Genomic DNA, 23848 nt, shown 5'->3' with positions numbered 1-23848 from the left:
AGGGCTTATGCTGTCTTTCTGGTGTCTTGTATACTCTGCTTCTCTTCTGAGGACTGGAGTTGCTTCTTTCTAAATTGCAGGTATCAGCTAGAGCTATCCTGGGTGAAGCTTAATGTTCTGTAATAATGACAGATTACATGAGGTGAAGAAATGGTCCCTTCTGGGCTAAAAAGCTATGAAATGTCTGGAAAGCTGTAACTGTGCTAAGGAGCTGCATAGATACCTGTGCATGACATATGAGAGTAGACACAAATTCTATGTATTTTCTGGAGGTGTAGAGAGTAGTATCCAAGAGGTAAGGTGAATACCAGCCTGAGGTGGCAATTCATCCCTGGTCAGGAAATGCCAAAGTAGAGCTTTCCACAGAAAAGTTCTTTGGGCAAGAGACTCAATGGAACAGACCTTGTTATCTCCTGTAACATTTCGAGATGTTAAATGTTCTCCTACTGTGCTAAAGTGAACACACATACCTGAATGCTTCCTGAAGGCTTCCAGGGAGCAGTTCAGTTGGCATGACCCATCAAAAAGCTAACCCAGCTGGACTGTAGAATGTGTGAGATATAATCAGACATCTACCCACATGTATTTTTACTTCAGTGGTTGATTGAGTCCCTCGTGCGGGTGTTTACTTACAGCAGAAATACACTGCCAGTAACTCCATCAGTCCCTGAAAGGTCATCTCCTTCCAAGCAGCTCTGAAGACAATACTGGCACCAAGTCCTTTGGTGCCTGAGACTTCCAGTGCAGTGAAACAAGGCCAAGACTATTTCTAGGTTTGCCATCTGTAACTTACTGAGCTGCTGGACACCTGAAACATCACTTTGAGTCACAGTTCCCGCTCCTAACAGCAAGCATAAACTAAGCTTTAGATGCTCAGATGCATGTTTAGATCAGTAACACGTTAGTAAAGCCATTCCTCATTCAAGGAATGTGCTTACAAGCAATATGTTGCCTCAGCAAATCACAGTTTCCTTTCTTGATCGCTAAGGGAAGCATCACAAACTCCTTTTTAATCTTCTCTTTGTGTCCTCTTGCTCTCCAGTAGTGCCTAACATTCATCACACGAATACAAAAATAGATCATTATTTCAGAATTAATTAGATCTCCTGATCTGCTCTTGACAGTCCCCAATAAATCTATGCAGAGCCTAAAGCTAGCCAAGACCAGGGGATGTAGGCTGTTAAAGATGTCCCCACAGCTCTCTGCCTAAAACCAGGTCTTGGTTATATCCTTTTGTTTTGACAGTTCACATCAGCAGTCTTCCTAATTGATATATCGATTGTAGGGCATCAATCTTCCTGATCTAATAAAATATCACAGCACAAGGCAACAAAGAAAACCGAAGGAAAGCTTTTGTCTTCTTGGCAAGTCAGTGTGAAAGCTTTCCAGAATATTGCTTTGCACAGGATGAAAATGGCTGTGGGCCAATGACTAATTATATTAAAGGGCTGTGCTTTTAAATTATTTATGTACCATAGTGTTTACCCTGGTATTATTAAAACCTCCACATATAGCTCTACAAATAAGATTTTGGCTCAGATGAATGTGACAGTTGCTCTGTGGGTGATATACTGTACCAGGAGTTTCTACTTTAATGTAAGAAAATAGCTTAACACACATTAATGGATGCATTACTTTTGGAGCACTGCTGCAGAAGGAGAGGCAGATGAAAATAATTTTACCTCTGGTCCATTTAGGCACAGCAGATTATGCAACAATAATCAATGTTGGAGCAGACTGCAAAGCATTGTTTTAAATGAGGATTTATCAAACTGAGGATTTAAAACTGCTTTGGATTCAGAGGATGCTAACCAGAAACTTCTTTTCTTTGTGCAGCAATTACTGAGCATACAGGAAGAATTAAACAACAAAAAATCCGAACTGGAGCAAGCCAAGGAGGAGCAAACACATACTCAAGCAATGCTTAAAGTCTTGCAGGAACAGGTGAGTGCTTCTGGTGGGAGAATAATGCTGGCTTAGGCGTGCTAAGGGGATGGAAGATTCGTGGCTTCGCCTCCAAAATCCATTAAGAGTCTGACCACAGGATATGCTGTGAGCAAGATGTAACCTTATGTGGCCTGTGTGTCTGCTCTGATTAGCATTTGTGAACACAGCTGAGGCTAACACAGAGTTTGAGGAAACATAAGGGTTGGACTCGATGATCTGTGAGGTCTCTTCCAACCCTGATGATGCTATGATAGTGAAAAGAGACTCTTACTTTATACTATCCAATATTGAATTTCATGTCTTGAACACGGCTGAGGCTAACAGAGAGTTTGAGGAAACATAGTGAAAAGAGACTCTTATTTTATACTATCCAATATTGAATTTCATGTCTTGAACACAGCTGAGGCTAACAGAGAGTTTGAGGAAACATAGTGAAAAGAGACTCTTATTTTATACTATCCAATATTGAATTTCATGTCTTGGGTAGCAGTGGTGTGTTTTTACTCTGAATTAAACAAAAAAAAACCCCTTGGGAGAGTTAAATGTAGCTGAAACTAAAGATTAGTACTGGAAAGAAAAAAAGAAGAAAGAGCTTGGCATCTCCTGTGTTATTCATGGAGAGATGAGCATACCCCAAATAAATCATAACAGCATTTCAAAAGGAGTAATCCAGGCACTTATTTAGGCAGTGAGAAGTAAACCTGGGTATATCTGATCACTGCACCTTCTTTGATACTATGCTGCCTATGACACTGAGAAGTAGCTTTGATAGCATTGTGTTTTCAGCATCACAAGGTGAATAGTTCCAGAGCAGAAAGAAAATCTGGTGCTGAATCTGTAAATCTGGAGGTGAAACAATGCATTGTGTGCAATGCACAGATACATGTTGTGTGTATGGACCATGTGCCTTGGACTCACTGAAATCACACCTGGGCTGCACAGGCACAGTCTCTGCCTCGAGATCTTATACTTGAATATATATCAAGTATACTTGAATACTTTTCATACAATCTTTGGCTAAAATATTTAATGGCTTGGTTGAGAATTTGCCTTTTTAAAGACTGGGGGATCTGAATTGCTTAGATGGCAGAGATTCAAAATGCTACTAACTCCTATGCTCAAGATGTGTCTGCAGAGAGATTTATACATTTAATGTACACGTTGGGAAAAGTAAATTATGGTTGTTTGAGATTTTCCCTTTAATGCTCATTATGAAAGCTGCCATGTAATTCCACATTTAAGTGTCTTTGAACGGATCTAGTAGCAAATGAACTCTAGAAACTGATCATTCAAATTCCAGGGGGGGGCAAAAAATAAAGCTTTTATGTTCAGGTGCATGTTCTTAGCACTTACAGTCACAGAGACAACTTTCTGAATGAGAGCTGATGCAAGACTGCAGCACACAAAATGGGCTGAGGAAGAATGGGTTTGGTAATGACCAAATCTTTATAAACTGAGAATCCACTCATCTCCTGAGTTAATTGCAATCTCATTTCCATTTTTACATGGCATTCAAGGTAGAGTTTTATCAAATACTTTGAAAAGAAACCCCAAAAAAATGAAATTGCATTAAGTTATTTTACATCTCTGAAGCAATTAAGTGCTGCAAAAACATATAGGAAGATCTTACAATGCTAGGCCCCAGCAGGGACCACCAGGGCAGACTTCTGAATCTCTGCAGACTCCTACTAATTGCGAATCAAATGTGCACTCATGCTAGGCAGACAGACGAAACAGTAGCTGGAAGAAAGGCAGGATGGATCTGCATTTCTCTTGAGAATTAGCTATGAAGCAAGCCTAAGGCCAAGACTGTTAAGTAGCCAGAATTCCTGAGGAGCGCTGCACAGCCAGTGTGTTTCTCTAACAACCCTGAACCAGTGCCAAAACTTCCCAGAACAGAAGAAGTCCTCACAGTAATGACCTCCACTTGCCAAGGTTCACAGCTTCGCTTCACAAGAATCCCAGCTGATGGCTGTGTTTTATCCACAGTGGGTACTGAATATCATGCAGCAGTCAAGTAAATAGGAAGATTTCTTGATAAAAGGAATGGCAGCAGGTTTCCACCTCAATTGTGTGGCTTGGGTTTATGATGTGTTTGCTAAAATCTGCCTTCCCATCTCAACCTGGCAGAGGAATCCCTCCTTGCCTCGCTACCTGTGTCTAAGCATATCTGCTGGTTCAACGCCTCTGGTGCTCATTCAGTTGCACCATCTCAGTTGCATCCAGGCTGGGATGTCCTGCTGAGAGAGATATCATTTGCTTCTGCATCATAGTACACTTCTGTAGTCAAAAGGCTTTTGGATCAGATCTGATGCATCTCTCTGGTTGTCAGAGAGATTTACACCCACTGGCTTGAGTCAGACCTACCTCACCATAGCATTAGACTTAATCAGAGACTTCTAACTCCTCAACCCTTCTCCTCTCCTTTCAGGTAGGCCCTTGGTTGTTACTGGCATTAGTTCAGTGTGTTACCTCAGCCTATTCTCTGCTGGTAACATCACATTTGCCACCGACCTGCGATGGAGCCAGCCTAGGGGGTAAGGCAAGTCCTGTTTTTCCAATATTGTATGTTTTTTCTGAGGTTCCTATTCCAACATCTCACTGTTTAGGATTTGAGAGAAGAATCCAATTTTCATTTGAATTTAGAAAAAAAACACCACAATATTGGAAAAAAGAGACTTTACCCCTTTAGCCTGTGGAAATGCAGCTGCACATTTTCTACCCACAAGTTTTCCACCACTATCTCCACCAGTTCACCTCTACCTCATGCTGCAGTGATCCTACTGTTGATGTGTATGCTAGCAACTTTTTGCCTGAGCCCTGGCATCCTTTTCAGAGCATGACATGCAATAAAAGAGACAGAAGGCTCAAGCATCCTGTCTGAGTTAGATTAACCAGTGGAGCAGTGCCAGGATGATGATGGTAGGGTACCATAGAGGGGGGGAAAGCCTACCAGACCAGTGTAGACTGGAGACTGAGCCCACTTTCCGGTCAAACACACATGTGGATGATGGGGGAATGGAATGTCACCAGCAGAACACATGGGCAGCATTTCCCTAGGAGGCAGCAGTCACCAAGGTGGGGTCAGCACTTTATTCACCTGGAAAAGGAAAGGTAAAAGGTAGACTATGAGCAGTACTCCTCAGGACAGGTCATTAGTATGCACAGCAATTTTACATACTCAAGCTCTCCTGACTTCACACTCAGATGAGTAATTCAGCTGAACTCAACAGAACTGCTTACAGGAGGTGAATTTCTATAATGAAGAATTGACAGAATCATTAAACACCTCTTTCAGTTGCACCACGGGGCAGAAATACCTAATTCTGGTGCTTGGCTGAAAGTAACCATTTCAACTCATTCCTACCAGCCATTCTTACAGTGAGGTCGTTGTGCAGAATGGTTATTTGGTTTTAGTAAAGGGAAAACATGTCAGTATAAATTGCAAACTTTTTGGAGATACTGGAGATGAGAATCAGTGAATTGAACCTGGAGACATGATAATTTTGCTGTCCCCAGATATTCTGCAAGCTACTTTTTCAGAGACTGCTGCCCCCTTCCCTCTCTGACTGGTTTAGTCTCTTGAGCAGCAGTTCCTGAACTGGTGCAGTTTACAGCCCTGCATAGTAAGGTAGGCATAGACTATGGCCTGCTTAACTGAATTGTCAGACTGGAAACTGTGGGAAGCTGGGAGCTGAATCATGCACAATTTAGTTGCTACTGCCACAGTGGCAAAAAAGATGGTGAAGATAAGTAAGGTGCCCTAGGGTGGTATACCACTTCTGAGTCAGACACTTGATCAAAGTACACTGTTCCATTTCACTTGGGTTTTGGAACTGTTGTCATTCAGTCATGATTCCATCATCAGCCCCAGCTTCCCTGGCAAAAAACAACAGATACAGAAGAAAGTTCTACTTATTGTTCTCTATCTTCCCCCCACTGTAAATACTCACTTTGAAATAGGTTAGAATCACTCTTCAGAGATTTAACTAGAGTAAATGGTTGAGTGCTTCACCTAAATGTACAAACCTACACACCCTATAGGCTCAGGAGAGCTGTGGTATCTCCTCCTTTCTGTACTTGCTCAATCACAGGATGAACTGCATATTTCACTGTGGCTCCAGACATGAGCTAGGACATTCCGTAAATCTCTTGAAAGTGCTTTTTAGAACCTCCAATGTAATCCTGAATTTTCAAAGGGAAACAAAATAAGGTAATTAAGGAGGAAAAAAATGGGTTTTGTTAACATCATATATTTGGAATTGGCAGCTCTTCCTCTGTTCTCCTGCCACTGGTTAAATTCTTCTCTTCACCTCCTTTTCCTTCATACCCAGGAGCCATGCCAGTTATTTAGATCCTTCCTCAGGAAGGAAATGTACAGTAGCATTTCAACACCTTAAACAGCTCAAAATATATCATTCAAAAGCCATCATTAGCAAAATGCTATTTAGCTAGTGGCAACTTGCAAATATTGTAAAGTTTAAATTAATACCAACAAGAATGGGAAATGAAATCATTTATTATTCTTGAGAGCCAATTCTGTACACTTTTATGCCTTGAAACTACTTTCTAATCTTATTATTTAAGAAATAATGACCCAGTCTTACTATTTTTCCCATTTCCCCCCCCCCACACCAGCCTGTAAAGCCTTAAGTATGTTGGTTTCAAAATGGTTTGAGCAAAAACTCATTAGAATTATATGCTCCATCTGGTTTTTTTTTTCCCTCATTGGAAGCTTTACAAAATGCTCCTTCAAATAAATCAAAGATAACTGTGTGAAATAGTCAAGTAATGTGCTTGTTTTGTTCTGTTTTGCTTTTTGGCTTTATTGTTTTTCACTCTTTGCAGTTAAAAAGCGCCAAGGAATTAGCAGAAATCAACGGGCATGATGAATCTCAGGCAAATGTAGGTACTGCTGTCTACATATAGATTTTTATATCTATATGTCTACATATATGTGTGTGTCTATATATATATGCATGTATGCATGTGTATGGTCTCATTTACTATTTCTATATACATTTCTACATACATTTCTATTTACTATTTCTATAGACATGTTTCTGCATCTCTATATATGTGCATGTGGATATATGTATCTGTGCATGTCTATTTACTAGTTATATATAGATATGTATGTATATATAGATAGATACATGCACACATGCATGTACATGCAGATATGTACATATATAGATACATACATGCACATGTGCATGTATATAGATATGTACATGTATATATACATGCATATATACATGTACACATGCATGTATATAGATATGTACTTGTGTATATACATGCACACATGCATGTATATCGATATGTACATGTATATAAACATGTATACATGCATGTATATAGATAGATACATATATCGATAGATACATGCACACATGCATGTATATAGATATGTACATGTATATAAACATGTATACATGCATGTATATAGATAGATACATATATAGATAGATACATGCACACGTGCATGTATATAGATACGTACATGTATATGTACATGTACACATGCATGTATATAGATAGGTACATATATAGATAGATACATGCACACATGCATGTATATATATGTACATATATAGATAGATACATGCACACATGCATGTATATAGATATGTACATAAATATACATGCACACATGCATGTATATAGATATGTACATGTATATATACATGTACACATGCATGTATATAGATAGGTACATATATAGATATATACATGCACACATATATATATCTATACATGCACACATACATGCATATATAGGTACTTATATAGATATATACATGCACACATGCATGTATATAGATAGGTACATATATAGATATATACATGCACACATATATATATCTATACATGCACACATACATGCATATATAGGTACTTATATAGATATATACATGCATACATGCATGTATATAGATATGTACATGTATATATACATGTACACATACATATATATAGATAGGTACATATATAGATGTATACATGCACACATATATATCTATATACATGCACACATGCATGTATATATAGGTACATATATAGATATATACATGCACACATGCATGTATATAAATATGTGCATATATAGCTATATGCATGCATATATATCTATATACATGCACACATGCATGTATATATAGATACATATATAGATATATACTTGCACACATGCATGTATATGTAGGTACATATCTAGATAGATACATGCACACATGCATGTATATAAATATGTACATATATAGCTATATGCATGCACATATATATCTATATACATGCACACATACATGTTTATAGATATGTACATATATCTACATGCACATATGCATGTATAGATATGTACATATATAGATGTGTACATGCACATGTCTCTAGTCTCCAATATACTATTTATGTCTTATAGCTAATAGAATGGCTGAATGATTTATACATTAGGTTTGAAGTAGCTGTTGGTTTGGTTTGGTGGTGTGGTTTTTTTCCCTGAAGCCACAGGTTCAAATCCCAGTAAACTTCATTTTGAGGTTGATAAATTGGGTTCCCTGCAATTTACTTTGTAGGATTTATTTGGATGAGACTTTAACAACCAGTGTCCTACTTGCTGCATGTGGGTGTTAAGAGATACCATGGAAACGGCTGCAAGAGAAATGCTTTGCCTTAGTGTCCTGTCCAGGATTACTCAAGCTACAAAGTTACACCGTTTGTCTTCGTGGCTGCCACCTTGCAGCTGAGTAAGCCTGACCATACTTCAGTTGTTAGTGAAATGATTCATGGATGTGTGTGATTTGGAAACAGCTAACTCACACAAGAGAGCTAAATTAATTCATTGAGCCATTATTTTGTCCAAAATCATTAAAGGAGTTATTAAGGTCATGGATTTTTTGGGGGCTTTTTTTAATAAGCTGCCAAAAAAATAAGCCCAAACAAAAAAAAAAAAGCTTCTGGTATTCTCTGAATGACTGCAGTCAAAACAGCAATTTGAATGAGGGAAGAGAGGAAAAAAAAAGGAGGACTCTCCAGCTATATTTGTCATCCAAACCATGCAGCTTTGTGCTTTGTCACAATCACATGAAAATTAAAACCCATTATATAAGACATCTTCCTCCTAGCCAAGAGAACAAGCAGCAGTCTGAACACTAATATATTTTAACATCTATTTTAGTCAATGTGTTGTCTCATGGTGTAGCCAGGAAAGCAGTTTTGGTTTAAACCTGAATGGAAAGCTCAAATGTTTTGGACTGCTTTGTGATATAGAAATGATGTCCTCTCTTTTTTTTAATCCTTTCCTCAGTCTCATTCATTGTGAGCTGTTTCCACAGCAAAGTCAATAGAACCTCACAGCTCTCAGCATTTGGACAGGAGACGTTCAATATTGTCTGATAGCTCCAACAAATCTCTGTCTGCAGCCTGTCTGCACAGCTTCTCATTGTCCCTTCAAAAGATTCTCTTTGCAAACCAAAAAGAAAAAACTTAAAGACATTAACCCACTGAAGATCTTGAAATGCTCACATTTGCTACCTAAAAACTTGTCACTTGCTACCTAAAAACTTGATTCCATACAAGAGCTGGTTGCAGGATTCCAAAGGAATTTACAATTGTAAGGCATAGAAACTTTTCCTTCCTAAAAACTTGATCCCATACAAGAGCTGGTTGCAGGTTTCCAAAGGAATTTACAGTTGTAAGGCGCATAGAAACTTTTCCTTCCTAAAAACTTGATCCCATACAAGAGCTGGTTGCAGGATTCCAAAGGAATTTACAATTGTAAGGCATAGAAACTTTTCCTTCCTAAAACCTTGATCCCATACAAGAGCTGGTTGCAGGTTTCCAAAGGAATTTACAAATGTAAGGCATAGAAACTTTTGCTTCCCCTCAAAATAAAACCCAAACATGTATAGGAAGCAGCATATTTGACAGAATTTAAATGTTTTAAAGGGAAAATACTGAAATGCTTCAACTTAATCATAGAATCATAGAATGTCAGAGGCTGGAAGGGACCTTGAAAGATTATCTAGTCCAACCCTCCTGCCAGAGCAGGATCACCTAGACCAAATCACACAGGAACATGTGTCCAGGTGAGTTTTGAGACTAAGCAACCCCCCCTGGGCAGCCTGTTCCAGTGTTCTGTCACCCTCATGGGGAAAGAAATCCTCCTCGTGTTTAAATTAAGCTTCCTATGCCTTAGCTTCCACCCATTGCCCCTTGCCCTACCATTGGGCATCACCCAGCAGAGCCTGGCTCCAGCCTCTTGGCACTCACTCTTTACATACTTATTAATGTTAGTGAGGTTACCTCTCAGTCTCCTCTCCTCCAAGCTGAAGAGCCCCAGCTCCCTCAGTCTCTTCTCATAAGAGAGATGTTCCATTCCTTAATCATCTTTGTAGGTCTGCACTGGACTCTCTCAAGCAGTTCTATGTCCCTCTTGAACCGGGAGACTTGCATCGTTCTGGCTTATATCTACCTGGATAAAACAGAAGAACCCAAAACTTTAGGGCTTTTCATATAATATGAAGGTTGACCTAGAATTACAATGTAACATTTCAGTTGTGTAAAGACAGTTTCAGTAATTCATTCCCAGATACTTGAAACCAAAATATTTCAGATACTTTGGTTAATGGTAAGCTTTGCAAAAAGTAATATTTTGCACCACTTTTTCCATGAACTCTTCCCATGATGTCCTCATAGCAATATTAGACTCCTAAGAAAATCAAGTCAATACCTAGGCTGGATGTTAGGAGGAAGTTCTTCACAGAGAGAGTGATTTCCCATTGGAATGGGCTGCCCAGGGAGGTGGTGGAGGCACCGTCCCTGGAGGTGTTCAGGAAAAGACTGGATGAGGCACTTAGTGCCATGGTCTAGTTGAGTGGCTAGGGCTGGGTGCTAGGTTGGACTGGATGATCTTGGAGGTCTCTTCCAACCTGGTTGATTCTATGATTCTAATTTAATGATGAAGTGGAAGATCAGACAGCTAAAGTTATTGAGTCACAGCTGCGGCCGTATAACCAACAGTTACAGCACTGTGAAATTACAGCAGCACAAATGGAAATAAAGGAATAGGGAGAAAGAAATGATGTTAAACCATTTGCTACAGTAATGAACTTTGTAAAATGGGAAATGAGGTACCTTTTAAACAGTGGTACTTTATATCAAATATGTAGTGCTCAAGTGATGTGCCTTACAGGTTGTCTCTCCGCATCTGGATGAGGCACTTAGTGCCATGGTCTGGTTGACTGGTTAGGGCTGGGTGCTAGGTTGGACTGGATGATCTTGGAGTTCTCTTCCAACCTGGTTGATTCTATGATTCTATGATCTATTCTCAGCAGGCTTTGTGGTTCTTGCCCTTGGCCAGCATGCAAATCTGGGATGATCAAAGAGAAAAGGCTTGGTTGTTCCTAGGTGGTTGTTAGTGAGCTGTGATTCATATAATGGGATTAGAACATATTTGTTACAGTTGGTAGGTTGAATTCTGCAAATGAAATACCTTTACATGCTAAGCAATAGTGGGAGGTGCTGGAAAAGGAAAATGACAGTGTCTGTGTACTGAACACACAAACTGATCTCCACACTGTGGCATATTTAGGCTACTCTGTAGGAAATCAGGCTCCTAGAAAGGACAGCAGAAATTTCAGGCATTGGTCTGCAGCACTTTCTGCATTAGAAAATACTGTTTCTTGAAATAAAACCTGGAAATGGTTGTTTTTTTTTCCCCAGTAAAGCAGATACAGATGAAAATATGTAGTTAGACCTATTGTGATGTGTTTTCTACATTGCCATTATGTGAGATCATTCTGAAAGGGGAACGAGGATCTGGACAGCTTTGCTAAAAGAAAACATCTCTTCTGATATGTGCCTAACCTGTAGGTGGACAAATATTAAGTGTTGTTGTTGTTGTTTGGGTTTTTTTTTTGTTGTAGTTGACTGGCTAGGGCTGGGTACTAGGTTGGACTGGATGAACTTAGAGGTCTATTCCAACCTGCTTGATTCTATGATTCTATGATTTGCAGGGGAATTGAGCAGAGTTAACTAAGAGCCTGGTGCAGTTGCAATGTTACCCTCCCTGCCATGACAGTTCACACAGAAATTGGGGTGGGGAAACCTGAAATTTTAGTGTACTGCCAGTACATCTGTTATTTCCAGAAAGCAAAAGCATCTTACATGGCTCTGTAAACAGCCATAAGGGTGTCTCATGAGTGACTTGCCAGGTACATGCAGTAATATTTGTCATGGCTGTTGACATTTCCCAGCTATACTCTGCATCAGGAAAGGCCAAATGTCAGGCTCAGCAGTACACAGAGCCTGCAATACTGGCCTTGTGTTAACAGAGACTTCAACAGGCTCAGGGGTGATCTTACTACTGTCTACAACTACCTGAAGGGGCATTGTAGCCAGGTGGGGGGTGGCCTCTTCTCCCAGGCAACCACCAATAGAACAAGGGGACACAGTCTCAAGTTGTGCCAGGGTAGGTATAAGCTGGATATTAGGAAGAAGTTCTTCACAGAGAGAGTGATTGGCATTGGAATGGGCTGCCCAGGGAGATGGTGGAGTCACTGTCCCTGGGGGTCTTCAAGAAAAGACTGGATGAGGCACTTAGTGCCATGGTCTAGTTGATTGGTTAGGGCTGGGTGCTAGGTTGGACTGGATGATCTTGGAGGTCTCTTCCAACCTGGTTGATTCTATGTGGATTCTATGTGGACTGCTAGAAGTGCTGTCCCTAAGTGTTCATTTCCATCAGCTCTGTGGTTAAGGATAAGTTTACTTATTGCTACTATCTGCCTCCCCCCCCCCTTTTTAATTTCCTCTTCATTGCTGCATATAGTGATATTTAATTCTCATCTCTGTCACAGAATCATAGAACCAGGTTGGAAGAGACCTCCAAGATCATCCAGTCCAACCCAGCACCCAGCCCTAGCCACTCAACTAGACCATGGCACTAAGTGCCTCAGCCAGTCTTTTCTTGAACACCTCTAGGGATGTTGACTCCACCACCTCCCTGGGCAGCCCATTCCAATGGCAAATCACTCTTAACTGAATTAAAAATAATGGCCAACAGACAATTATAATTTCATATATAATCCTCTTTCAGGATGTTCTCAGGCTCCTTAAACCTGATTAGTTCCAACATGGAAAAAAAATCCTGCTTGGGAGGTGTGCTTGAGTAGAGAGAACAATTTGCAAACTGAAAGTGCTAATTGCATGGGTTTTGGCTTGCCACTGTAAAAGTCATTTCTTCTTCCTCTCTTTCTATGAGTCCAGTGGCTTTCTGTGGAGCAGGCTAATTCTTGTGTTTTGATCAAAGATCTACTTTTGCTCACTGAGTTCAATATACATAGGACACTGTATGCAAATAGTAGTGTAGCTTTGAATCATAGAATCAACCAGGCTGGAAGAGACCTCCAAGATGATCCAGTTCAACCTTTGGGCATCACCAAGCAGAGCTTGGCTCTGTCCTCTTGGCACTCACTCTTTACATATTTCTAAGCTTTGGTGAATATGTTCTTGTTTTGGGGGAGAGAAGGTTAACATCCATGGTGTTCCTCCATTGTTAATGGAATCACAGAATCACAGAAATGTTCAGGTTGGAAAAGACCCCCAAGGATCATCAACTCCAACTGTTACCCCTACTCTACAGAGTTCAGCCTTGAGCACAGCCCTACAAGGAGAGGCTGAGGGAGCTGGGATTGGTTAGCCTGGAGAAGAGGAGGCTCAGGGGAGACCTTATTGCTGTCTACAACTACCTGAGGGGTGGTTGTGGCCAGGAGGAGGTTGCTCTCTTCTCTCAGGTGGCCAGCACCAGAACAAGAGGACACAGCCTCAGGCTGCACCAGGGGAAATTTAGGCTGGAGGTGAGGAGAAAGTTCTTCACTGAGAGAGTCATTGGACACTGGAATGGGCTGCCCGGGGAGGTGGTGGAGTCGCCATCCCTGGAGCTGTTCAAGGCAGGATTGGACGTGGCACTTGGTGCCATGGTCTGGCCTTGAGCTCTGTGGTAAAGGGTTGGACTTGATGATCTATGAGGTCTCTTCCAGCCTTGGTGATACTGTGATATCCTCATGCATCACCTCCAGATGACTTTTAAACACATCCAGGGCTGGTGACTCAACCACCTCCCTGGGCAGCCCATTCCAATGCTTGACCACTCTTGCTGTTAAAAAATGTTTCCTAATGACCAATCTAAACACACCTAGTCACAGCTTGAGGCCATTCCCTCTTGTTCTATCACTATTTACCTGTGAGAAGAGACCAGCAGCAGCCTCTCCACAACATCCCTTCAGGTAGCTGTAGACAGCAATGAAGGTCCCCCCTCAGCCTCCTCTTCATCAAACTTAACAGCCCCACCTCCCTGTGTCACTCTTCACAAGATTTATTTTCCAGGCCCTTAACCAGCTTCGTTGCTCTCCTCTGCACTCACTCCATAATGAAGCAAAGGAGAACTTTTCCACACAAGCCTCATTTTAGAAGCAGCCAGTGATCTTCCAGCAGTTCAGTGCTTTCCCTGAGCAGCCTTCGTTCCTGTGAATAACTCCTATCCTCTTTAAAAGTGCTATCCCATGCTACTCAGAGAGTACCAGACCTCTAAGTTCAAATAAGCAAGACACAGGCCATAGCTGCAAAAGCCTTTTGAATGCCCAGATAGCAACTGCATGATAAAGTCCTGAGTCTGTTGAAATCAATAATTAAATTCCCATTAGGTAAAAAAGCCAACAGTATTTCTCTGAAAAGACTTTTAGGGTTATTTCATTATCACCAAGGCATGATAGAGTGAATAGATTTCAGAGAGTGAAACTGATTCACCAGAAGGTTCCTTACCACCTTTTTGTTCTGTTTGAGTTTCATTGTTTGAACAAAGTAATGACTTTGAACTCGTCCATCCATCTTCCTCCAGGAAGCATCTCCAGCAACTTTGGCACAATATTATGTGGGGTTTTCTCCAGACACAAAATCAATAATATTAAGAAGAGATTATTTTTTTCCCCTTTGGAATACTTCAAGCTCTTAAAAAAGTATTTCTCAATTTCATCCAAGCATCTTATATTTGACTCTGATCCTTCCTTTACTTTTTTCCCCTCTATATCTGCTTTTCAATGATTTACCAGATGATTCCTGGCTCTGAGGAGCACTGTATCCAACAGGTAAGGATTGTGATTATCCAACACACCTTAGAACAGAATCATAGAATCACAGAATCAACCAGGTTGGAAGAGACCTCCAAGATCATCCAGGCCAACCTAGCACCCAGCCCTAGCCACTCAACCAGACCATGGCACTAAGTACCTCAGCCAGGCTTTTCTTCAACACCTCCAGGGATGGTGACTCCACCACCTCCCTGGGCAGCCCATTCCAATGCCAATCACTCTCTCTGCCAACAACTTCCTCCTAGTCTAGGCTTCCCTCCAGCCTAGACTTACCCCAGCACAACTTGAGACTGTGTCCCCTTGTTCTGTTGCTGGTTGCCTGGCAGAAGAGATCAACATGCACACTCATTTTACTTGATTGCTCATTTTAAGCTACACCAGAAGTGATGTTATTCCTAACAATACCTTAGTCTTCTCTTTTCACTTGGTACAGTTAATTGCTGATGATCTTGATCGAAGACAAGTAAAGATAGCTCTTAAATGAGGCTCATTTTTGCAGCAATCTGGGCAAAGACTTTTAAAAGCTGACACCCTTCAGGTTTTTGAGAAGTCTTTAATTCCATCAAATTCAGCAGAGATCAGTTTTTGTACTTCACTATGCAAACTTTTAATGGAGGTACCCAAGGGTGCCTTTTGTGAATGTCCCATGTCAGTGTATGTGTTAGTAAACACCATCCACAGGGTGGGGGCCCTGGCAAGACGAAAAGTGCCTTTGAAACAGGGAGAGTGAGCCAGAAGAGCATACTGCCTGCTCATATTGGCCCAGTGGTTCAAGACTGTGGGACTAAAGTTGATCAGTGGTATTGATAAAGACCTCAAGTAGCTGCTGATGCTTTTGCTTCACTTCCTTCTGAGTTCAACAGCCACTTCATAGCTAGCCCACTTGTCATAAGGCTTGCTGTTCCCATAACACAATCATAGAATCATAGGGTCAACCAGGTTGGAAGAGACCTCCAAGATCATCCACTCCAACCTAGCACCCAGCCCTAGCCACTCAACCAGACCATGGCACTAAGTGCCTCAGCCAGGCTTTCCTTGAACACCTCCAGGGATAGTGACTCCAGCACCTACCTGGGCAGCCCATTCCAATGCCAATCACTCTCTCTGCCAACAACTTCCTCCTAACATCCAGCCTAGACTTCCCCTGGCACAACTTGAGACTGTGTCCCCTTGTTCTCTTGCTGCTTGCCGGGCAGAAGAGGCCAACCCCCACCTGGATACAGCCTCCCTTCAGGTAGTTGTAGACAGCAATGAGGTCCCCCCTGAGCCTCCTCTTCTCCAGGCTGCACACCCCCAGCTCCCTCAGCCTCTCCTCATAGCATTTGTGTTCCAGACCCCTCACCAGCTTTTGTTGCCCTTCTCTGGACACCTTCCAGCACCTCAACATCTCTCTTGAATTGAGGAGCCCAGAACTGGACACAGCACTCAAGGTGTGGCCTGAGCAGTGCTGAGTACAGGGGCAGAATAACCTCCCTTGTCCTACTGGCCACACTGTTCCTGATGCAGGCCAGGATGCCATTGGCTCTCTTGGCCACCTGGGCACACTGCTGGCTCATTCTTAGGGTACTCTCTACCAGTACCCCCAGGTCCCTTTCTTCCTGGCTGCTCTCCAGCCACTCTGGCCCCAGCCTGTAGTGCTGCTTGGGGTTGTTGTGGCCAAAGTGCTGAACCCTGCACTTGGCTGTGTTCCATCTCATCCCATTGGCCTCTGCCCACCCATCCAGCCTGGCCAGGTCCCTCTGCAGGGCTCTCCTACCTTCCAACAGATCAACACCAACAACAGATTTGTGATACAAAATGTGCTCAAGATGGCTAATATGAGAGGCAAATTTTGGCCTAAAGTCAGAAGCCAGTGCAGAGTCTGCACGCATCAGAAATGTGTTTCTTTTCTATCTCCCATTCATAGGTTTGTTAGGCTGTGACTCTTGGCCCCAGCAAGCTGATAGGAGTAACAGAGTAGCTTCCTTGGCTTTGCTGGTGTCCTTTGGCATCGCAGCAGGCATTTTGGGACCACGTGGGAGTCAAAAAAGTGAGGTGGTGACAGCTGGGTACATTTGAGGGTAGGGACAGATTGCTAATAGCCTTCTGTACATGAGAACTTGAGGGTGACATACCCTGAAAGGAATATCAGAAGTGGGGATTTGCATCTCTCCTCCACATGAAATGGTTCAAAACTGCATTTCTCAGGAAGAGCATAGTCTATATGCACTCTGCATTCCCTCTGTTGTAACTGCTCCCCTCTGCAAGAGTGTATTTGGCCAACTAATTAATTTAACAAATTTGGTTAATTTTCTAAAGTGAACAAGCAGGAATAATGCAGTGAAGGGATGAGAATAGCTCCTTAATGAGAGGGAGATGCAGGGTTTGGTCTCTCCTCACTGGTGTGTTTTACCATGAGCAGAAGGTGCAATGACCCTGTATCCTGATTGGAGTGGGATGTAAAGCTCCCAGGGGCTACAGAGATTCATTTACTCTCTGTGTTCAGGTTCTTCTGCCCTGGTGGGGCCATGATCACAAGGCTGAGATGTGGCCATGCCTCTTTCTGCTCCCTGCCTTTTCCATTCCAGACATTTATTTGTAGCCCTTCCATCACTCATTTTTCCCTTACTTCCTTCAATTTAAGGCATATAGAGTATGATAAATTCAAGCAGCTATGACCATTTGCAGATCAGCAGCTTTCCTACTTTACCACAGTAGGCATGAGGAATGACTACCTCATGAACTCAGTTCCATGAGGCCTGTGAAATAACAGGAGTTGAACTGGCTGCTGAGGACCATGTTATCAAAGAGCCTGCTCAGCCTTCAGAAGTTCTTAGATACTGATAGATCGAGTCCTCCTGAGCATCCTGCTTCACCACCTCAGCCCTGGTTCAGTGTATGAGAGGACAGCAACAGCATTGCATTGCCACAATGCAGATCTCTCTGCTGCCTGCATCACAGTCTCTGCAGTTTCAGCCAGTGTCTAACCCTACAGGGAGCAAACAGCTACAGCAGATGAAGGTATGTTCTGACACAGAATGTGATACCCGAAGCAGCTCTGCGCTGTATCAATAACCCCTTTGTTAATAGCTAGAGAAATCACACCATTTCTTTTGTCCCTAATTAAAAGTATCAGGGTGGCATCATAACTTGGCTTTTGATTCTTGTCATGTGAGGGAGGAGAAGAGAGAACTCTGAGACACAATGATAAAAGCAATTCAGCCACCCACTCAGCAAATCACAGTTTCTTGACTTTAAATTTCGTAGGAGCTCCACAGGGAGACAGTTTTTCAGTGCCCAGAGCTACCTGACATTTCAATAATATCTGATCATTATGTGCAGCCTTTCATCCCAGAGCATTCTCCCTGAGTATTTATACTGCACACGTGTACAGGAGTCATCCCATCACTTCTAGTGAGGAATAACATTCAGCCTTATACATATGCAGCTGTGTGCTTAGCCCACACAGTGTACAAGTCAGATTGGCTTGTCAGAGCACTCAGGCTCCCCCGCAACCACCTGAAGGATGACAGGCCACCTCTGCTTCAGCTGCAATCTTGCTGCTGCAGTCCTGGGGGTTGGATACTACATTCACATTCCCTCCAACCTGCTGAAGTCCTTCAAGCAATAGACAGCAAAAAGTGATGGAACTGAGAGAGAAACTTCAATACCCCCCCAAGGCTGGGGTCGGAGTGGCTGGAGAGCAGCCAAACAGAAAGGGATCTGGGGGTGCTGATCGATACCCACCTGAACATGAGCCAGCAGTGTGCCCAGGTGGCCAAGAGTGCCAGTGATTAGGCACTGGAATGGGCTGCCCATTGTGAAGAGGTGGAGTCACCATCCCTGGAGAGCTTTAAGAAAAGATTGGATGTGGCACTTGGTGGTATGGTTTAGTTGATGTTGTGGTGTTGGGTCATAGGCTGGACTTGTCAATCTCAGAGGTCTTTTCCAGCCTCAATGATTCTGTGGCTTTAGAAGTTCTCATTAAGCACAAAGTATCCCATCCTACAATGAGTTCAGCATAGATGTTGGGCAGGCAATTCTTTTATTCAGCCACTCATAGGTTTGCTGCCATTCCCTGGCAGAAAGGCTGCAAAATGACAATTGCTTTTTCCCTTGCAAAACAACCACCTTCCCATCACATGAAACATCTGTGTTAAGTCATCAGGAACCTACACATAAATTCAACTTTAGAAAATGAAGCAACTTGCTCATACTTTTAAAAATGGGCCTGAAGTAAGTTTCATATTAGTCATCCATATCTTACATATCCATAAAATAGATGTGCTCAGATACAATGAGGAGAATATAAAAAGGTAGTTCCAATGAGAAACACCATTTTCAGATTATTGCTAGTTGCCTAAACTCAGCAGGTGAAGGTTGCAATAGCAAAAGCTTTGTAATGAAAAAGTTAAAAGCATCTCTCTGGCAAATGGATCAGAAAAATATGATGTCAAGAGCACCATAACACAATTAATCTTTACTCCCAAAAACCACTTCTATCCTTCTGCACAGGATAAATTAGTCAAACAAACGCTCGCTGCACAGAAGTGCGTTTGAAACGTTTCATTTGCAAGGTCTTCTGTTCGCCTATCTCCATTCTGTTTCTCTAACTTTTAGTGTCAGATATCTTTTCAAGATGGTTGTGTTTATTCCTTAATATCAGTGCACTCTTTTCAATCACTTTTAAACCTAGAGACGTGGCGAGTTCTGTATGAGTGTGATGTAAAAGTAGGTTTCTATATTAGCACGCATCAAAAGCAATTACACTATTCCGTGGCTGACAGAGCCAACACTGATTTCTTGCACAGCACAAAATAAGTTCTCGAGTTTAGGCTTGATTTGAATGAAAAGGTGACATCTGGTCTGTATCATTTCTAATGACAGACCAGTCGCATTCACCAGCAGTCTAGCATATGGCAAATAAGTTCTTCTGCATCACCAGGTAGAGAGTAGAAAGAGAAGGATCCTCTGAGACTCAACTAAAAACAACAAACTAACAAAACACTGACAAACAAGGAGTTCTTTACTGAATTACTGACCCAGTGCTAACTCTAAAAGTAGTGCAGGCCTCTTATGAGAGCTGTGTTTTTTTTGGCCAGATGGTTATGTGCCTCATTCTTCACCTTATGCTTTTTATAGGTGGTGCAACGCTGACGCTTGTCACTGTAAACTGAGTGCATGTAGAAATGGCCAACAAACCTCTCTACATAGCACTTCAGCACTAACTTAATGTCAGCCCCTTTACTGAAATCAGCTCTTGGGCTGTGAGGAGCCTGGATCATGTAAAATGTATTTCTAGGAAGTCGTTAATCTGCCAGCACAAGATCAATTCATTTGCAGCAACAAAAGAATTACATTTCTCAAAATGGGGATCTGGGGGTGCTGATGGATACCCACCTGAACATGAGCCAGCAGTGTGCCCAGGTGGCCAAGAGAGCCAGTGGCATCCTGGCCTGCATCAGGAATGGTGTGGCCAGCAGGAGCAGGGAGGTCATTCTGCCCCTGTACTCTGCACTGCTTAGACCACACTTTGAGTACTGTGTTCAGTTCTGGGCCCCCCAGTTTAGGAGGGACATTGAGATGCTTGAGCGTGTCCAGAGAAGGGCGACGAGGCTGGGGAGAGGCCTTGAGCACAGCCCTACGAGGAGAGGCTGAGGGAGCTGGGATTGGTTAGCCTGGAGAAGAGGAGGCTCAGGGGGGACCTTATTGCTGTCTACAACTACCTGAAGGGTGGTTGTGGCCAGGAGGAGGTTGCTCTCTTCTCTCAGGTGGCCAGCACCAGAACAAGAGGACACAGCCTCAAGCTGTGCCAGGGGAGATTTAGGCTGGAGGTGAGGAGAAAGTTCTTCCCTGAGAGAGTCATTGGACACTGGAATGGGCTGCGTGGGGAGGTGGTGGAGTCGCCGTCCCTGGAACTGTTCAAGGCAGGATTGGACGTGGCACTTGGTGCCATGGTCTGGCCTTGAGCTCTGTGGTAAAGGGTTGGACTTGATGATCTGTGAGGTCTCTTCCAACCCTGATGAAACTGTGATACTGTGAAAACTGATGAGCAATTTTCTAGTCAAGTATATTTTTAGAGGAGCAGTCAGCAGCCAGTCAGACGCAGTCACTCTAAGAGGACATGCTGACAGAAGAGCTCTGCATGACACAAAATGTTCCTGGAGAATGTTGGGTTTCTATCAGATTTCACACAACCACGTTTGTCACAGCACGGTCTCACAGCAACCTGTGAAGAGGAATAAGCTCTGTTCTTAATCCCACAGCCCAGGAGAGGAAAGGTGGTCCTAGCTCCATGCGAGCAACCGGCAGCAAGGCTGAGCAGGTGTTCTCTACAGGCACATGCGCATGTAAAGGGGGACTGCTCTTGACCCTGACTCCAGGTCCTCCTGACTCCTCCACAGGGGTGGGTCTGAGCCTTACTCCAGGTGGTGATTAGACTGCTCCCACTTCCTGTCTAGCCGCCTAGAAAAACAGAGGAACTACCTGTTTTGTTCTCTCTCTCTCGTCCTGCCTGACAGCTGCTCTTTGTTCTACCTCGTGGCCATCAATCCACTGCTGTCTACAACTACCTGAAGGGAGGCTGTAGCCAGGTGGGGTTGGTCTCTTCTGCCAGGCAACCAGCAACAGAACAAGGGGACACAGTCTCAAGTTGTGCCAGGGGAAGTCTAGGCTGGATGTTAGGAGGAAGTTGTTGGCAGAGAGAGTGATTGGCATTGGAATGGGCTGCCCAGGGAGGTGGTGGAGTCACCATCCCTGGAGGTGTTCAAGCAAAGCCTGGATGAGGCACTTAGTGCCATGGTCTAGTTGAGTGGCTAGAGCTGGGTGCTAGGTTGGAGTGGATGATCTTGGAGGTCTCTTCCAACCTGGTTGATTCTATGATTCTATGACTCTGCAGATAGCCCTTGGGACTAGCACTTTGGTTCAGGGCTGCCTGCTTTTGGAAAACTTTTAGGAGAACTTACTGCATAAACCAGAGGATGGCAAATAACAATTCTCTCAAAGGAACTATCAATTCTCCCAGGCAAACTTCTGACACTGAGCTGATGGTTGTGAAGAGCGATACATGGCACAAGATAAGCCTGGATGAGGCACTTAGTGCCATGGTCTGGTTGAGTGGCTAGGGCTGGGTGCTAGGTTGGACTGGATGATCTTGGAGGTCTCTTCCAGCCTGGTTGAGTCTATGATGTGAAGTCTAAGCCCAGTGTTGTGAACTCAGAGCAGGCACAGACACCATTCAAGAGGTGGAAGGCTGCAGATTTGGTATCACATGTGCATGGGTCTTTCTTCTAAGTCATTCATTTGCCTTTCGTTTTCAAAACACAGCATGTCTTTGCCTTGAGCTCTGTGGTAAAGGTTTGGACTTGATAATCTATGAGGTCTCTTCCAACCTTGGTGATACTGTGATACTGTAATAGCCTGCAACATATTTGCTTATGCTTTAGGTCTATAGTCTTTTGTCTTCCTACTCCTTTTCTTTGATAAATCCCCTGGCTGATGAGAAAGTGTCTTGTATCTCTTATATCTACCAACAGTCAGCATCTGCTCTGGCATATGCCTGCTGTGTCCAACGTGTCTTTTCTCCTTTTGCTGCTGTTCCAATGTCTCTGACGATTGACTCTGTACACAGAGTACAAACACCAACGTATCCTGCAAATGTTTCTGGTCTAGGATTGTTGTTTTGTTGGATCTTTCAGAAGGTATAATATTGGTTTTTACCCCTTCACCACAAAATTGTGCAAAATCCCACCTGCTGCAGCAAAGGGAATGAGATCTGTGGCGATAATATGCAAGCAATCATTATCCCCTCTGTATTTTAAGCTAATTATCAAATATTTGGATTACCCAGATAGTGGAGAGAGTATTCCAGGTTTTTGGATATTCATCATTTGCATCCTGGTCGCATGCCAGATGTCTTCAATGTCACAGTCATCAAATCCCATGTTCTGCATTTCCAGCAGAGTCCTGAACAACGGGTAATGTGGAACTGCACTCTGGCAAGAGCAGTTTCCAGCTAGGGCAGCTGAGCCCACCTTAGCTCTTGGTCATCCTTCCTGGGGAATGGCAAGTCATCAGTCTGCCCTTTTGTAAGGGTGCTGGCTAGTGCATGTTTTCAGAATCACAGAACTTTTTAGGCTGAAGAGACTCGTTTTAGCTAAAGAGAGAATCTCCCCAGGCAAGAACACACAATGCTAGGGGCTGGAAGTGATCATCTAGTCCAAGCTCCCTGCCAAAGCAGGATCACTTAGAGTAGATCACACAAGAACACATCCAGGCTCTTTTGAATATCTCCAGAGCAGGAGACTCCACACCCACCCTGGGCAGCCTGTCCCAGTGTTCTGTCACCCTCACAGGTTAAAAAATGGTGAAACCATGCTGACTGCTCCTGATGACCCTCTTGTCCTTGGTATGCCTAAGGACAGCCTAAGTTGCTCCCCTACCTTTCCAGGGAATGAGCTGAGGCTGACAGGTCTATAGTTACCTGAGTCCTCCTTACCTTTTTGAAGACTGGAGCCACCTTTGCCCTCCTCCAGTGCCCAGGCACCTCTCTTGTCTGCCTTGACTTACCAAAGATGGTGGAGAGTGGTCTGGCAATGAAAGACCTGTGCCAGCTCCCTCAGCACCCACAGGTGTATCCCATCAGGACCCATGGCTTTATGGATGTCCAAATTACTTAACTGTTCCCTCATCAACCAAGGAAAACTTCCTTTTGTCCTGTCTTCCTCTGAGGCCTCAGATGTCAGGGGCTCCTGAGGACAGTCTCTGGCAGTACA

The 23848-nt window shown here is 43.0% G+C and overlaps 1 protein-coding gene across 12 annotated transcripts in view; it reads left to right on the top strand.

The window, feature by feature from the left end:
* The window catches only part of ENOX1 (ecto-NOX disulfide-thiol exchanger 1), a 453062-nt gene that overhangs the window by 415513 nt on the left and 13701 nt on the right, over positions 1-23848 (top strand). For 9 of the 12 annotated variants that reach the window (XM_064174875.1, XM_064174824.1, XM_064174832.1 and 6 more), the window contains 3 exons: positions 1837-1944; positions 6796-6852; positions 15057-15092. In XM_064174875.1, coding sequence (XP_064030945.1) covers positions 1837-1944; positions 6796-6852; positions 15057-15092 — 201 coding nt within the window. Of the gene's footprint in view, positions 1-1836; positions 1945-4378; positions 4485-6795; positions 6853-15056; positions 15093-23848 lie in introns of all 12 variants that reach the window. The other 3 variants (XR_010308903.1, XM_064174908.1, XM_064174900.1) reach the window with 3 other exon arrangements.

Source organism: Pogoniulus pusillus, chromosome 3 (assembly GCF_015220805.1).
Source record: "Pogoniulus pusillus isolate bPogPus1 chromosome 3, bPogPus1.pri, whole genome shotgun sequence".
NCBI lineage: Eukaryota > Metazoa > Chordata > Aves > Piciformes > Lybiidae > Pogoniulus > Pogoniulus pusillus.
The sequence above is the reverse complement of the archived record's forward strand: the minus strand, read 5'-3'. Positions and strand labels throughout refer to the sequence as shown.